At 45.3% G+C, this 17,590-nt stretch overlaps 1 protein-coding gene across 2 annotated transcripts in view; it reads left to right on the top strand.

Moving 5' to 3' along the window:
- tesk1b (testis associated actin remodelling kinase 1b) overlaps positions 1-17,590 on the top strand; it is a 68,395-nt gene that overhangs the window by 13,711 nt on the left and 37,094 nt on the right. For both annotated transcript variants that reach the window (XM_084311775.1, XM_084311776.1), the window contains exon 3: positions 16,857-16,978. In XM_084311775.1, coding sequence (XP_084167901.1) covers positions 16,857-16,978 — 122 coding nt within the window. The remainder of the gene's footprint in view (positions 1-16,856; positions 16,979-17,590) is intronic.

Genomic DNA, 17,590 nt, shown 5'->3' with positions numbered 1-17,590 from the left:
GACTCGAGACTCGACTCTGACTCTAGATTTAGTGACTCGACTACAACACTGGTGTGAGTTAGAAATCAGACGAGATGCCGAGGGCCTTGCGGGCAGAGAAAGGACCGGGGGAGGGATGACCCGTCTGATTGGCCAGAACAACATTAGAGGTATATGCAAGGTTCGTCGGATGGTTGGTTGTCATGGGTGTTGTTTTGCTTTTTTCTTCATAATCGTCGTGAAAGGTGGGAGTTGAAACTGAGCCCGGTCCATTAGCTACGCAGTGAGAAGTTATCCATAGTAAATATTGACTCAAGCTATGATTAGACTAATTAGAGTGTAGTGACGGTGGAGAGAGGGGATTGTTATGTACTCGCTGTAGTACGTTGGGAGTCTTGCATCAGAGCCATTCTTGCCCATGATGGGATGAGATGCTAGTGGTTAAAGGTGGGGTAGGTGAATGTTTTTATTTGGTAAAATGTATTATTATAATAACTTTATTTGTATAGCACCTTTCATACAAGAATTGCAGCTCAAAGTGCTTTACGGCAGAAAAAAGACGGCACAAAATGAGCACAAAGTGCAGACTTATAAAATCACAGTATTTCACATTAGGATCTCGCATCCCAATAGGCCACTTTATTTATGGTTTGATTAAAATGACATAAAACGAGCATAAAAAGGATAGCATTAAGGTAAGATTGTCTTTTATATCCCAATAGTTACAGATAAATCTGGTCTCCGTGTGACTCTCCCAAGCCCTGTAATTAACCATTCCAAAATCTTAGGGCCCGAATCAGAAGAACCAAAATGGACATTGGAAAATTCCACCATCTTGCTCCGCGTGGACAGGGGACACTGTGCGCAAACCCACCTGCCGATCAGAGGACGGCACATAACTCTGTAGAAAAGCTTTTTTGCATGTTGTTGTGCCAGTGTTGTGGTTACTCGAGTCCTGGACTGAATTTCAGGACTAGTGACTCGACTTGGGAGACTTGAGCACTGATGACTTCGACTCGAGCATTGACTGCATTCGGACTCGAAAGATGCAGACGAGGACTCTGACTTGTTAATTGAAAAATAGTTATTTATTAAAAAAGAAATTAGTAATAAGCCCTAATCATTTGGCATCAGATATTGATGGCTAGTGAATTCTTTTGGCTATTGTGTCACAAAGTAAATAAACTCCCTTTTGAAATGGTGACCGCTGTGTCATTTATGTTTAATGTAGACCTTTATTTATTTGTATGTCAGCTCTTTGACTGCCAGAGTGGAGTGGACTCAACCTTGATGACTTGGACTCAGACTAGGGTAATGGGGACTCTTAACACTGGGGACTCGACTCGACTCAATATTTAGTGACTCGACTACAACACTGGCATGACGCAGGCCTGTAAAAGTGATGCTGAGTTTGCTCCATTTCGGCCTGACATGATGACATGTAATGATGTAAGGTCACTCTTGCTCATTTCTCAGAAAACTGCCTACTCCACCTTTTTACTGAGGCTGTGGTTTAAAAGCCTCAGCCACAGTGAGCGACAGTGGCTCACGAGGTAGAGCAGTTGTCTGGTAATCCGGAGGTTCCCGGTTCGAATTCCACTCCTCCCGGGCAGCGTGTCGGAAGTGTCCTTGAGCAAGACACTTAACCCCTAACTGCTCCTGATGAGCAGGTCGGCACCTTGCATGGTCACCTCCGCCGTCGGTGTGTGAATGTGTGAGTGAGTGGGTAAAATGTGTGGAACAAATTGTAAAGCGCTTTGGACTTTAAAGTTGTCCTATTCAATGGACTGCATTTATATAGCAGCATTTATCCAAAGAGTCTTTAGCAAAATGGCGAAGAAAGAAGAGACATGTAGGTATGTATGCATGATTATGTACAGTATGTGTCCTGCACAAAGAGTTGGTCACACACTGCTATGCACCGCTTGTGCGTGTGTGTCAGCTGCCCATGACATGAGTGGAAAGGGTGACGGTAATGAAGTGCCAAACACTGCTGTACTACACAATACCAAGGGGCCACGTACGTCCGTGTGTTTGTGCATCGCACACACGTCTACCTACCTGCTTCCATTGCTACATTTCCTCATCAACTGTCAACATAATGTAATAATAGTCTCCTGTTATAACACGCCGGTTTGGAATAATAGGCCATATTTCGCGACATGATATTGTTTTTGGCTGAAGCGCACTTTTGTGGAAACGCCCTGAGGCGATGTCGATGGATGATCTCTCTGTGTGTGTGTGTGTGTGTGTGTGATTGACGGGCTGGATTAACAGAGTGAATGATGGGGTTCTCTCTCAGGGTTGTCTGGGAGAGAGATCTACACTACCCAAGGCAAGCAAGGACTGGCTGAAATACTCTCTGCAAGATAAAACCGAAAGGGGTGGAAAAAAAGCCGCAATTCTCGGCAGACGCACAGACACACACACACCTATCCATCATCGGCTGTCAGCCTTGTGCTTGTGATCAGTTTCAGTGAGTGTGGGATTAAAGGTTGTGTGTGTGTTGCATGTTTGTATGGAGCACCAGTTTTGACTTGAACCTCCCGGTTTGGAAGACGGCGCTTTTCCCCTTCATAAACCCACTCCTCCCTTTTCTCCAGTCGGGGCTTGCACCAACACACATGTGCATGCACACATGCACACATGCACACACCTGCTGTGAGTGACGGCGCCGCCGCTCGCAGCAGGTATGCCTGTTTGTGCGTGCAAGTATTTGCCTTTTGTTTTACGTTCTGCTAGGGCTGGGCGATATAACGATAACGATAAATATCGCGATATATTTTAATAATCGATATCGAATATCGAAATTTAAAAAAAATCGAAAAATCATTTTTTTTTTTTTTTTTTTTGCAACAGGGCAGTTTTAAAACCAGAGACAGTGGACAGACTTGTCTTTCTTGCCTGCAACTTAAAGTAATGGCTTTGCTTGTCCAAATGACAATACTGACCAAATTGAGATTTCTTTTTCTCTTGTCCATTTATTTTGTTTGCTTTCTAATTTAAAATACATTTTGAAACCGTCTGTACACAGTAGGCTATGTGTGCTAGCAGAACTAGACTCCAGTCACGAGTTTGTCCACCAAAAAAGCGCCAAAAGATCGAAAATAAACTAGCAGAGCCAGAACTGTTCAACTCCTCTGGAGCTAGGGCTGGGCGATATGGCCTAAATATGATATCACGATATTTTCTGACCTTTCGGCGATACACGATACGCATCACGATGTTTTTCTTTTTTTCCCCAAAATTCATTATGAGGCTTACCAAGACAGTATTTGAGTTTGCAAGCTAACATTAAAGACAAAATAAAATACCCATGCATTTAGCATTTTTATATTATATATTAGATTTAGATTATTGGATTATTAGATTATATATTGCATATATTTAGCAATGAGATATTATATGATTTAGATATGAAATATGATGAATTGAAAATGGGGGACCCTGATGTAAACAAGACGAAAGTCTTTCTCTGGTCTGCATCCTCCAGTCCGCTGTTGACTGTTGTTGTATTGAGCTGTACTGTATTATTTGTACCCATGCTGCAATCTTTTAATAACGTTCTCATTCATTCAGTCGGCAAACATAATCATTTTGATTGACAGTCGCGTCTGCCAATTACGTCACATCGCTTGCACCCGCCCTGCTGTTCTTAGCACCAATCGGAAAGCGCGTATTTATTTTTTACTTCCGCCATTGGAGAGCTCAATGACAATAACAATGGCAGCTCGCCGCGGCCGACGTTTAGCTTTTAGCTCCGCAGAAGGACTAAACGACTGGAGGCATAATGATTTTACTTCAACGGATGTTATAATAAAAGCCTTTCCATACATCTGTCTGATTGAAAACGTTATTAACAGACCGCAGAATGGGCACAACTGAGTCAGCACGGGCTGAGATATGAACGAGCTTGCTATATCTAGGTCGACCTCGGTCGGCACTATGTAAATACGCTGATGTTATTGAAAGTGTAACTATATAGAGACCTCTGAACAGGTCCTGCATTATTATTATTATAACGTTAATGCCACAAAACGAATGCCTTTGTTATCATAAGTAGTCACTTTTGATGCAGTAGTGTGTGTGTGGGGCGGCGCTGTTCAAAAGTGTCAACGTGTGGACCAGATTGACGCGACACAAGCCTCTTGGGCAAAACATCACGATATCCACGATACGTTTAAAAAGTGTATCGTTAATGAACTGTACCCGATATTTATATAATATCGTCATATCGCCCAGCCCTATCTGGAGCCACAGCCAGCAGAGAAGCCGGTTTACTTTAGCTTTTAAACCAGCTGCAGCCTGAGAACTGGAGTGTGAGGGGATGTAACACTAAAGATGGCGGCAATGACAAAGAATTGCTGCAAAATAAACATACATCTGTTGTTAAAAAAAATAATAATTTTTTTTTTTTTTTTTTATATACTTATAACAATTAGATAATTATCGATATCGAGAAATAAAATAAAATTATCATATCGTTATCGCGATATGATTTTTTTCCATATCGCCCAGCCCTACGTTCTGCACATACGAGAAGGCACTCGGCGGGCTTTGAACACACGGCGTGTGCACATCGCACAGGTCTCGTTTATTCTGTGTGTGTGTGCGTCCACATGTTGTTGAGGCTAGTGATCCCAGCCCACAGCTGAAGCTGCAGTCGGGTTGCATTTCAACATAATTTGCGCCGACTTTCTTCACACGCCGGGGCAGAAACGCATGGCACACACGGGTACATGTTGGGGGCGATGGTGGCTCAGGAGGTAGAGCAGTCATCTGGTAATCCTGAGGTTCGATTCCCGGGCAGCGTGTCGAGGTGTCCTTGAACAAGACACTTAACCCCTAATTGCTCCCGATGAGCAGGTTGGCGTCTTGCATGGTCACCTCCACCGTCAATGTGTGAGTGAGTGGGTAAAATGTGAGGAACAAATTGTAAAGCGCTTTGGATGAAAGCTGCTGTATAAGAGGCTTCACCTCTCTGCTGCTCTCGCAGTGGACGATTACGGGCGAGTCGCCGGGTCAAAGTTCACTGGGTCAAAAGTTCGACCAGATCGATCCTGGTGCAACATCGAGCACGGCGAGGCGATGCCAATTGTGCGCCCGGCGGGAAGCGAAGAGGTTTCACACCGTCCCGTGCACCCCCCCCCCCCCCCCCCCACACACACACACGCACACATGAATGATGTAATGCTGTCTCCTATTAGGCAATTCGGTCCTCGCGGTCTTAGTCGTTTTTCCATGTTGAATGAGTTATTATGGGAAAACTAACATCTTGGGTATATTAAATATAAAAAGTATTTATATATAAGTATAAATAATATAACTAAGCACTAGACTCGCAGGTCCTTCTTAATGACTGCATGTAGGAAATGCTATCTTAATTTTTTGTATTGTTTTTTATAAAGACCATAGAAAAATCTGAAATCTAAATTCATCGCAAAACAAACACCCTGAGGCCTGAGCTAAATTCATTCAAAGAAAAACTCCAAATGTACATAGGGGAGAAAGAAGGTTTCGAAAATGTATTAGTCAATCCTACGACTATTGGTGGACTAACGTTTTATTTATTTTTATTTTATTTCTTTAAGTGGAGGACGCACTGAAATGTTTTCATTCACAGCAAAGTGACTGCAGGTTAATCCCCAAGAAGCCCCTCCCCTGTTAGGACTCGGAGCTAAACAAACAACTCGGGTGTAGTGTGTGAGTGAGAGGGTGTGTGTGTGTGTGGGTGTCGGAGCAGTGGAAAATGAGTGCGCTGGAGCAGAGGAGGGCTCGCTTTGAAGTTGTGTTTGGCCCTACATGCTCCTACCTGTCACAGCAAGACTTGCTCTCCCTCTCTCTCTCTCTCTCTCTCTCTCTCTCTCTCTCTCTGCACAGAACATAGCATTAGTGCGCAATAGTACATGTGTGTTTTGCAAATGAGGCCTGTGTGTGTGCATCTGCCCGCGTCTACCCATGCTTCTCTGGGGGAGTTCAAAGTGTGAACTGCGATGAACTCTGGGATGTGTTGTTGCTCCCCGTTTGTGCGTGCGTGTGTACACTACACATACGTGTGTTTTGTCTGTGTGGGGCGGGCGGGACGGGCTTAGCGCTGCTGCTGTTGTGCAACAGGCTAAGTGGCCGTGTGTCGGTCTCTGCCCGGTCTAGACGGTAGGATCAGGTTCTATTCAGAGGAGCCCCGGTAGATGATGATGCTGCTGCTGCCACGAGGGACCTCCCTGCTCGGTTACTGACGGACCGTGCTTGGCCGGCTGCCTTGCGCCAACCCCCCCCCCCCCCGGACAGACACACACACACACACTCACATTTCATCCCAGGGGTTACAAGGGCACGCAGAGCCATAGGCACAAGGGCTCAAGTCATTTCGTAGGGCAGGCTAATTGTCTTTATCCCCTGAATTCCCGCCCCACTTGTGCGTCGGCGTGTAGTCCTGCACGACTCTCAATAAAAAAAAAAAAGAAAAAAGAGGCACCATTTCCTCAGAGGACGCATTGTTGCCGTAATGGTACCGTGTTGAGATGTTTTTTTTTTTTTTAGGCTCGTTTTAATCCCAGGCAAATTCATGGTATTATCTTAGTTCTAAAATGAGGCGTCTCAGGATTCCCAAGTATATTCGGCCCGACTGCAAGATGTCATTTGTAGGTCTGATGTTAGCTGTTGACACGGGTCTACAAGGAGCTGGCAGTCTGTTGACACGGGTCTACAAGGAGCTGGCAGTCTGTTGACACGGGTCTACAAGGAGCTGGCAGTCTGTTGACACGGGTCTACAAGGAGCTAGCAGTCTGTTGACACAGGTCTACAAGGAGCTAGCAGTCTGTTGACACAGGTCTACAAGGAGCTGGCAGTCTGTTGACACGGGTCTACAAGGAGCTGGCAGTCTGTTGACACGGGTCTACAAGGAGCTGGCAGTCTGTTGACACGGGTCTACAAGGAGCTGGCAGTCTGTTGACACAGGTCTACAAGGAGCTGGCAGTCTGTTGACACGGGTCTACAAGGAGCTGGCAGTCTGTTGACACGGGTCTACAAGGAGCTGGCAGTCTGTTGACACAGGTCTACAAGGAGCTGGCAGTCTGTTGACACAGGTCTACAAGGAGCTGGCAGTCTGTTGACACAGGTCTACAAGGAGCTAGCAGTCTGTTGACACGGGTCTACAAGGAGCTAGCAGTCTGTTGACACGGGTCTACAAGGAGCTAGCTGTCTGTTGACACAGGTCTACAAGGAGCTGGCAGTCTGTTGACACAGGTCTACAAGGACCTGGCAGTCTGTAGCCTCGGGAGTCGCGACCTTTGCTATTTTTAAGTACACGCCTTCCCGTTTGTGATGGAATGCTCGTGGCTTTCTGATGTCAAAGGGAGGGCTCCCTCAACGATGACGTTTGCTTAACCTTAAGCTATTGCTTAACGCTTGCTCAACCTAGAGGAAAACCAAATGATTGTTTTAATGGAAGCATGTTGGCCTCTAAGGAAGCGTGAGTGGGTCTCACTACGTTGCCACTGAGACGAACCATGTCTCACCGGGCGCCTATGTGCTATTTGTTTGAGAGCCCCGTTCATCTCAGCCTGATGGGAGATTTATGGAGTTCATAATAAGCTGAACGATGACCTCAGCTACTGCTGTGAGATGTCATGTAGTCTGAACACCACGAGGCTAATGTGGCCTTAGAGCTGACGTACTGTGTGTGTGTGTGTGAGAGCTGACTTGACCTGGTGTGTGTGTGTGTGTGTGAGCGAGAGGGAGAGTTGACCTGAGGGGGAGAGAGGGAGAGCTGACCTGTGTGAGAGAGAGAGAGAGAGAGACTGACTCTGTGTGTACTCTCTTTATACCTCGTAGACACATCTGTCTCGCACGTACACATATATTATACACACAACCACTATCTCTGCCCCCCCCCCCCCCCCGGTTAATGACAGACACCACTACATATGTTCACTGGAGAGAGGGGGAGAGAGTGGTGCCCGTGACCTTTCCAATGCTGAAAGCGGTACTTTACAAGACTCGACACATTCGCCTAGGAGAGAGTGGGGCTCTTTGTGTGTGTGTATGGTGTCTGTATGAGTGTGTGTGGTGTGTGTATGTATGGTGTCTGTATTAGTGTGTGTGTATTAGGGATGCCCCGATCGATCGGCCAGCGATCGGTATCGGCCGATATTCAGTATAAATAAATATGAGATCGGTGAATTCCGATAATGCTTTATTTTCGCCGATCGTGAAAACCGATCGCTGAGTTCTGTAGACACACAGAGCTGCAAACTGCCGCTCCTCCTCCTCCTCCTGCCCTGCCCTTACCCGTGTAAACACAGAGGAGGCTCCGCTCTAGTCTAGTGCATGGGACCGTGAGCTAACGTTAGCTACCTAGCTATCGTTACTGTTTAAACGGAATGACCCAGTCAACTATTCACTTTTAGTTTAATACATGAGGCATTGTCTAACGGTATCTAGCCGGCTAGCTACTGATGGCTCCTGATATCAACAAATGCTCCAGCAATAGTCTAGTAGTGCATGTTGATACCTCCGTTAGCTCACGTTAGCTCACTGTTCAAAACGAAATGTCCCAGTAAACTAAATAGTTCACTGAGGCGTTGTCTTAACGTTATCTAGCCGGCTAGCAGTAGCTACAGATAGCTCCTGATATCAATGTCTTATAACATTGATTCGATGCATATTCGAGCCCCGGCTTGCATCGCAGTCACGAACGGGGCTAGCTGAGGGAGTAGGGTATATCTGCAGAGCCGCAGATACCCTGCTGAGGGCATGCGGAGACAGTGGAGATAGCGAGCATTTTGACTTGTTGCGTGGTGGCGATGTCTCGCAGATAATACAACTACAAGTATAAATATATAATATATATATTTTATAAAAAAAAAACTATCTGATCGGTATCGGCCGATATGGCTCAAGACGATCAGTGATCGGTATCGGTGGCAAAAAAACGTGATCGGGGCATCCCTAGTGTGTATGGTGTGCACGTGTGCACATGAGAGAATTGTATTCTTCACACCACTGCCTCAGATATGCTGGATGGCAGCTCTCTCTCTGTGTCTAATTGCCCCGTAGCGCAGACAGTGTAGGGGTGATGACATCAGCATTCCGGTGACGGGTCCTTGGAGACGCCTAGTAAGACCTGCAGCAGTCGGTCTGACCAATGTCTGGCCTGCTTGCTTATTATTTATACACTCTTCACAGAATTATCACCAAAGGATCGTGGTCAGTGTTGTAGGACTCGAGTCCTGGACTGATTTTCAGGACTCGTGACTCGACTTGGACTTAATGAGCACTGATGACTCTGACTTGGACTTTGACTTGAGCATTGACTGCATTTGGACTTGTTAATTGATAAATAGTTATTTATTTTTTTGTAATAGGCCCTAATCATTTGGCATAAGTCAAGATATTGATGTGATGGCTAGTGCATTTCTTTGGCTATTGTGTCACAAAGTAAATAAACTCCCTTTGAAATGTTGACCCGCTATGTCATTTATGTTTATGTAGACCTTTTTTATTTGTATGTCTCTCTTTGACTGCCAGAGTGGAGTGGGCTCAACCTTGATGACTTGGACTAGGGTAATTGGGACTCAACTCAGGGTCTTCTTTGGTGACTCAGACTTGGACTCGGACTCTTAACACTGGGGACTCGAGACTCGACTCTGACTCGAGATTTAGTGACTCGACTACTGATCGTGGCAGTTGGATGGTGATGTCAGTTTGACCACGGCACTGGTGTAAATAGAACTTGTCATGGTGCCACTTTTGCAATTTAAACGATACCATACTTTTTTGTAGTGGTTACCTGATGTTCATTATTTCATTTTTTTTTTTAAGATTTATTTTTTAGCGTTTATCGCTTTTTACTACTGGGCAGTCCAGTAGAGAGAGGGAGAGAGGAGGAACGGGAGACAGAGTGGGGGGAAGACATTCGGCAAATAACGACGGGTCCGGGAATCGAACCCGGGTCGGCCGTGCCGCGACTCAGCGCGTTATGTGGTTCGCCACTGGGGCGCCCTATTTCATATTTCTAAAACAAACGTATGTTGTAGTCGAGTCACTAAATCTCCAGGTCGAGTCTAGAGTCCCCAGTGTTTGAGTCTGAGTCACCAAAGAAGAGGTCGATTCCCCATTACTCTAGTCTGAGTCCACGTAATCAAGGTTGAGTCCACTCCACTCTGGCAGTCAAAGAGCTGACATACAAATACAAAAGGTCTACATTAAACATAAAATGACACAGCGGTCACCATTTCAAATGGAGTTTATTTACTTTGTGACACAATAGCCAAACAAATGCACTAGCCATCAATATCTTAGGCCAAATGATTAGGGCCTATTACAAAAGAAATACAAATAAATAACTATCAATTAACAAGTCCGAGTCCTTGTCTGCACCTTCCGAGTCCGAATGCAGTCAATGCTCGAGTCCAAGTCCAAGTGGGGTGACAGTGGCTCAGGAGGTAGAGCAGTCGTCTGGCAATCCGGAGGTTCCCGGTTCGATTCCCGGGCAGCGTATCGATGTGTCCTTGAGCAAGACACTTAACCCCTAATTGCTCCCGATGAGCAGGATCGCACCTTGCATGGTTGCCTCCGCCGTCGGTGTGAGTGAATGGGTAAAAATGTGAGTAACAAATTTTTTCCCTATTGTTAGGTTTTAGTGAGTTTTTCCTTACCTTCGCGTGGGGTATGTCTGGGAGTGCTTGCATTCTTTCATTTATTTGCATTCACCTAAAAAATGTTTGGACCCTATGGTGTTCTTGTTCTGTTCTTGACTTATTGTTATGTTGTCTTCTTGACCTGTTTAAAGAAGACCTGTACGGCCCATGGGGACATTAACGTGTGTTGTCGGGCCCTATAAATACATTTGATTTGATTTATGATTTGATTTAAAGCGCTTTGGATAAAAGCGCTATATAAAAAAGCAGCGATTTACCAAGTCCGAGTCATCAGTGCTCAAGTCCAAGTCGAGCCACGAGTCCTGAAAATCAGTCCAGTACTCGAGTCCTACAACACTCGTGCACACACACACACACACACGCTTCCAGACGAGATTACACGCCGTGCCGCGTCATGCTCACGAAAGCACAAGTGTTCTTACCTATCTCGATGTGATTTATCTAGAGATATCTACCGCACGGATTTTAGGTGTTAATGAAGCCAGCATAGCAATCTGGTTAGATGTGGTGGAGAAGATAAAGGATAGCATATGAACTTGTAATCCCTGATGTTAAACGGAATAATGGATGGATAGTCCAAGAGGGGGACCTGAGGGGGGGGGGGGGGGGGGGGGGGGGAAGGGAAGACTAGACTAACCCGGGTCGACTTCGTAGGTCTGCAGTGCAGTAACGTGGTGCCCTGTGTGTGTGTATATTTTTAGTTGGTGTGTGTGTGAAAGAGGGAGATCAAGTGAGTATATGTCTGTCGATTAGAGCTGTCCCCAAAGCCTGTTTTTGGGATTCGAACTTCGCCAGGGTTTTTCGAACGGACGTTTGAACCATAGTTTTTAATCATGCAAAAGATTGGCTCCTAAATAATTCTTCTGGTTCAGTACTGTCGAGTCTTTACTTTAGGCACATAGCGCACATTTACGCATATAACGTAGCGCATAACTTAGCGCATATGCACAAATTGCTGCCGTTATTAATAGTAGTGGTACCTACTTACTGGTCACGGGAGGCTTCAATAACGTTTGGATGATAATCCATTTTGTGAATCCATTTGTTGAAACAACATCTTTGCTGGCCGACGGCTCGTGCCATCTTAACGTTAGCCAGCTAAACGTGCAGCTTAATTAACGTGCATAACATACCCGTGTAACGTTAAGTAACTTGTGTTGTGTTCCATAACGAACGAAGGTCCAAACGTTTGAACGGCCTAGTGTATATGCATGTACGACGTACATACATGCATACATGTGTGTGTACACGTGTATTCTTGAGTGTTTGTGTGCGTGTGTGAGAGAGGGTGTTTTTGTGCGTGTGTGAGAGGGTGTTTGTGTGCGTGAGAGAGGGAGTTAAAGTGAGAGAATGTCCCTCTCTCTCCATGCGTGCCCATAACCGTGTCTAGTAAAGAGGAGATAAACCCCCCCCCCCCCCCTCCTGCTGTCGTAGAGAGCTACAGTAGATGTAATGGAGGCGGGAGACTGCAGTAATATATCAGATGAACCGGCTAATCCCAGAGACTCCGCTGCCCCGCCCTGCCTCATAACCCTTTCACTGCCACACGACAGAAGGTTAGCCCTTTACTATCACACAACCGACGGCGATGCTCCATCATTAGCATCATTAGCTCCGCGGATGCGGAGCTAATGATGCTAATGATGGAGCATCGCCGTCGGTTGTGTGATAGTAAAGGGCTAACCTTCTGTATTGTCACAGTGAAAGGGTTAACCGGCTGTCGTGTGGCAGTGAAAGGGTTAATGGAAGTGCTTTTAGTTTTAAATGTGTGCAGGGCGATTTCAGATCACTCACCAGTTACCACTGAGTGTGTGTGTGTGTTTTTATGTTTGCGTTCATGTCCATATTTTAAGATTAAACTGGATTTTAAACATTGCAACGTAGTCATGCAGCGAACACGCATGCGATGGGTGACGCATAGGAACACACACATGCATTATATATAATATTATTCTTTGGCTCGCTGATGAAATTTCTACCCTGCGCTTGACCTCCGACCCCCCATGGGGCCATGCCCGGGGACCAATCCAAGTGGTCTGTCCATCTTTGTCAGGGACGCAACAGCGTTAGCGATCTGTTCGGCATGTCTTCCCATTGGGTTTATCTCTTTTTCTGGAGCGGAAACCCTTGCGAGCACGGGGGGAGAACATGCAAACTCCACACAGAAAGGCCAGAGAGATACCCCACCTGGGTACCTGGCAACCTGGTCCCCAAGCGGGATTCGAAACCCAGGACCTTCTTGCTGTGAGGCGACAGTGATCACCACTACACCACCGTGCTGTGAGGCGACAGTGTTAACCACTACACCACCGTGCCGCCTTATGCATTTTATCTGGGGTTCTGTGGGTTTGTGTTTATATAAGAATGATGTCTGTGTGACTATCAATCAACTGGTCGCATGTGTGTCTCTAATTTGTGTATGTCCCAATTTGCACTTTCTTTATTGACTAGGGGAAGCAAGCAAGTGTGCGTTTGTGTCGGTAGTACTAGCCACTGCTCGATGAGGGAGGGGGGAGTGCAGAATGGACTGGTTGAAGGAGAGGTTGACTCTCATTGACTGGCTGCTGAGATGGAGACGGAGCTCTTGATCTAACCAGGTTAAGAGGCCAAGCCCTGTGTGTTGGGAGTATTAATAGCATTACTTTCTGCACTCCAGCCTGGCCGCTAATAGGCTTTGTGGACATTCCTGATCCCAGGCACACTGTCACACTGGATTCTGCTCGCCGCTTTCTATTTAAGACTAGTGCTACCAGGAGCACGTATTCTACTTTCTCTCACTCTCTGTCCCTCTCTCACACTCTTTCTCTCTCTCCCCATCATCAATATATACCATTAGTACGAGGGGTGTAGCGGTACATGTATCCGTACTGAACCGTTTCAGTACTGGACCTTTGGTTTAGTACGCGTTGTGTACCGAACGAATGCAACGGTACGTTAACCACTAACAGAATGCACATGCATTACTTTTTTTTTGCATGCAGAATTTAATTCAAAACTCTTTAAGTTCACCCCTTCCCAAAATATAACTTGCGCAAAGGGTCTGATGTTCATTCAGCCCACGCACAACACTGAGATATTACCTGTAATTTAGCATAGCCTCATAGTGTGGCGAATGCACACACACACACACACACCCCTCTCTGTGTGTGAGGAGGATTGGTGCTAGATTGAGAAGGGGCTGTCTCTCGGAGATCAAATGAATGATAGTTTGTGGCATATAGAACGTACATTCATACACAGCAACGCGCCTCCAAACAAGGTGTGATAAACATGAACTGATATATTTTCCTTGGCATGAAACAGGAAATAGTATTTACCATTAGGGACCTGCATGACACTTCGTTCTTTCTCTATTCAATAACATTTCACCCTGAGGGATGATCATGATTTACAATAAAGTGTTAAAAAAGAAAAGTAGGCTACTTACATTCTTGACGCTAGAACTCCCAAAATAGCGTTAGCATAAAATAACGTAGGCCAGCTGTAGTTTACAGCTTGCATAAAACTGTCTCGAGGTTCCACAAATTAATCAAAAACTGAGTATTTCCAACCGGGGCTTGAGATTGCTCAGAGTGCAAACCACTGTCTTCGCACGTTATTCAGTTCAATGACATCGCGTGTCTTCTATCCGTCATGCAGCGCATTCAGGCCCACGCCCACAATCTAATATATATATATTTATATATATATATATATATATAATTTTTTTTTTTTTAAACAAGTCTATTATTAATTAGAATATAGAATATTCATTGACAGCCCTACTTAACAGTTACTGCATCACCCCTGAGTGGAACACACCCCCACTGTACCGAAAACCCGTACCGAACCGTGACTTCAAAACCGAGGTACGTACCTAACCGTGGTTTTTGTGTACCGTTACACCCCTAATTAGTACACACAGTTAAATGGTGCATTTATATAGCACTTTTATCCAAAGCACTTCACAATTTTGTTCCTCACATTCACACACCGACGGTGGAGGTGACCATGCAAGGTTCCAACCTGCTCATCGGGAGCAGTTAGGGGGTTAAGTGGGGGTGGGAATCGCCAGAGACCTCACGATACGATACTATCGCTATACTTGCGCCACGATACGATAGTATCGCAATACTAAATATATCGCGATACACTGAGTATTGCCAGAGAAAAAATATAATTTTTCAAATTTAATTTACCTTTTTTCAACTGCAAAGTAAAACTGTCAACATGTTTTATCTAATAAAATAAAGTTCAGTCTGTTCATCTCACTTCAATCATTTTTATTGCAGAACATGGTATGTAATCTGTGTTGCATGTACCTGACAAACTGAACTGTTTGTATTAGTCATATTCCAACTTAACTGAATGCACATGTGTGTGTACTACTGTACTATTACAGGTATTGAAATGAACAATGCAACTTCCTTATACAAAAAAAAATAATATATATATATTTTATGAATAATTAAATATCGATACTTGGCGTCCCTGTATCGATACAGTATCGCCACGCAAAGTATCGCGATACTACTACGTATCGATTTTTTCCCCCACCCCTAGGGTTAAGTGTCTTGCTCAAGGACACTTCGACACGCTTCCTGGGAGGAGCGGGAATCAAACCGGGAGCCTTCCGATTACCAGATGACCACTCACCTCCTGATCCACTGTCGCACCAATTCTACTCTACTCTCCCCAATTCTACTATACTCTCCCCAATTCTACTCCTCTACTCTCTCCAATTCTACTCTTCTACTCTCCCCAATTCTACTCCTCTACTCTCCCCAATTCTACTCTCCCCAATTTTACTCCTACTCCCCAATTTTACTCCTCTACTCTCCCCAATTCTACTCCTCTACTCTCCCCAATTCTACTCCTCTACTCTCCCCAATTCTACTCTCCCCAATTTTACTCCTACTCTCCCCAATTCTACTCCTCTACTCTCCCCAATTCTACTCCTCTACTCTCCCCAATTCTACTCCTCTACTCTCCCCAATTCTACTCCTCCGCAGTTTTAATCCAAAAATGTTTACACCCACTTCACACCATCTCACGTTGCTTGATGCACATACTGTTCTCTCTTTGCTTTCCACACACACACACACACACACACAGACAGACAGACAGACAGACAGACATACTCCGATGATGCCTATCTGCTCAATGTTTGAAGTGTATTTGTCACAAGCATGTGTGCGTTGCAGAGAGACACTCTGAATCTCAGAAAAGGGAAAAGTGTGGCTTCCCCTCACGTGACCACGGTTACCAGGTAAAGACACGGAAGCGGCTACAATAGACAAACGAAGGAACAAACTCAAATGACCTAACCGTGTGATTCTGTTGGAATATCTTGACCCTGGGTTACACCTGATGACATGGAACACGATAAATGTGACTTCATCTGCTGATGTTGTGTTATTGTGTTATGTCATGGGGCCTCTGGGCTATAGGGATGAAAAAGAAGAGCTGTATAGCTCCATGGGTGGGGCGATCTTGAAGACATTTAACTTAAGATCATATCACAATAATCCGATGCGTGGCCTATGCTATGGGGCATCGAGTTGATGTAATGCGCAATATGAACGGTTGGATTAGATTACATTAGATGTTCTTTACTGTCCACAAGAGAAATGCACAGCAGGTCCAGTTCTTCTAGGCGGAGGGGGCAGGCCGCAGGGGGGTTTCCGGGGGGGTTCTGTTTGTTATCCCAGTATATATATATTTTTTTATTCACTTTCTCCCATTTTTATATTTTTCTCCCATCCCAATTTCGTATCGTCCAATTCAACCCTCCCCCGTCTCGAACGCTGTTTCTTGCCTCCCACAAGCCGGCTGCAATGTGGACGAAGCCATACATAGCACGAGTCCCCTCCGATACTCGAGGTATCAGCCGTCGCATCTTTTCACCTGCGCGGCGCGATCTTTCAGCGTCAGGGGTCTGCGCTTTGGAGGGGGGCGCCGCCCCCATCGCTTCTTGATTCTACTGCGCAGGCGCACCAACCGACCTGTAGGAGTCGCTGCCCACAACATCCGATCCCCACCCCTCAGTTTTCCCTCCCCCTAATACTGCCAATTGTATTAGTACGGACGACCAGCCAAACTGAAAACAATGTGGAGAGCTGGGCTCGAACCCAGCGTCTCCAGCATTGGTGGCGAGTGCCTTGCCCACTGCACCACCTAGCCGCCATCCCAGTATATCTTTTAACCGTGTGTGTGTGTGTGTGTGTGTGTGTGTAGGTGCAGCACCGTGTGTCCGGCCAGGTCATGGCTCTGAAGATGAACACCATGGCCAGTAACAGAGCCAACATGCTCAGGGAGGTCCAGCTGATGAACAGGCTCTCACACCCCAACATACTCAGGTACGTCTGTGTATATGTGTATATATGTTTTCTCTCTTTAAGTTTTATTTATATATACTACACACCATATTTTGCACTACCAAATTTTTGCTTTTGCATTTTGTACATTTTTATTTTGTATAGTGTTTGTTGGTCTTTACCCTTTTTACTTTTTACTGTATGAAGCACAATCTCTGGTCTTTTTCACTACATTTTACTATAATGTACCTTTATATGTGACCAATAAAACACAACTTGAAACTGGAAACTTCCTAGTGACTAGAACAGGAAGAGAGATCCGCTCACAAGATACTTGTTCATTCATAAAGATAGTGACGATGACTCTTAAAGCCAGCCCTGGTCTCAGTGAGACATGTCCCCCTCCCTAAAGGTTAGAGAAGTGGGCTTGTGGGTTTGCTCCGGGATTTATAGGGATAGATGGAACACACGAGGCAGGACATGTATAAACACGAGGTATACGTGTAATAAACTACAACGACTACAACTGTCTCCCGGCCTTTTAACTATGATGCGTCTGTTCTGCAACCCATCGTCATTTTATTTGGTTGTTTGTTTGACGTGTGTTTTAATTATTTCCCTGACCTCTGTGATGTCTATGTATCGTCTCGTCTC

Source organism: Notolepis coatsorum, assembly GCF_963971535.1.
Source record: "Notolepis coatsorum genome assembly, chromosome: 4".
Classification (NCBI taxonomy): Eukaryota; Metazoa; Chordata; class Actinopteri; order Aulopiformes; family Paralepididae; genus Notolepis; species Notolepis coatsorum.
This window is presented reverse-complemented; position numbering and strand designations above follow the sequence as displayed.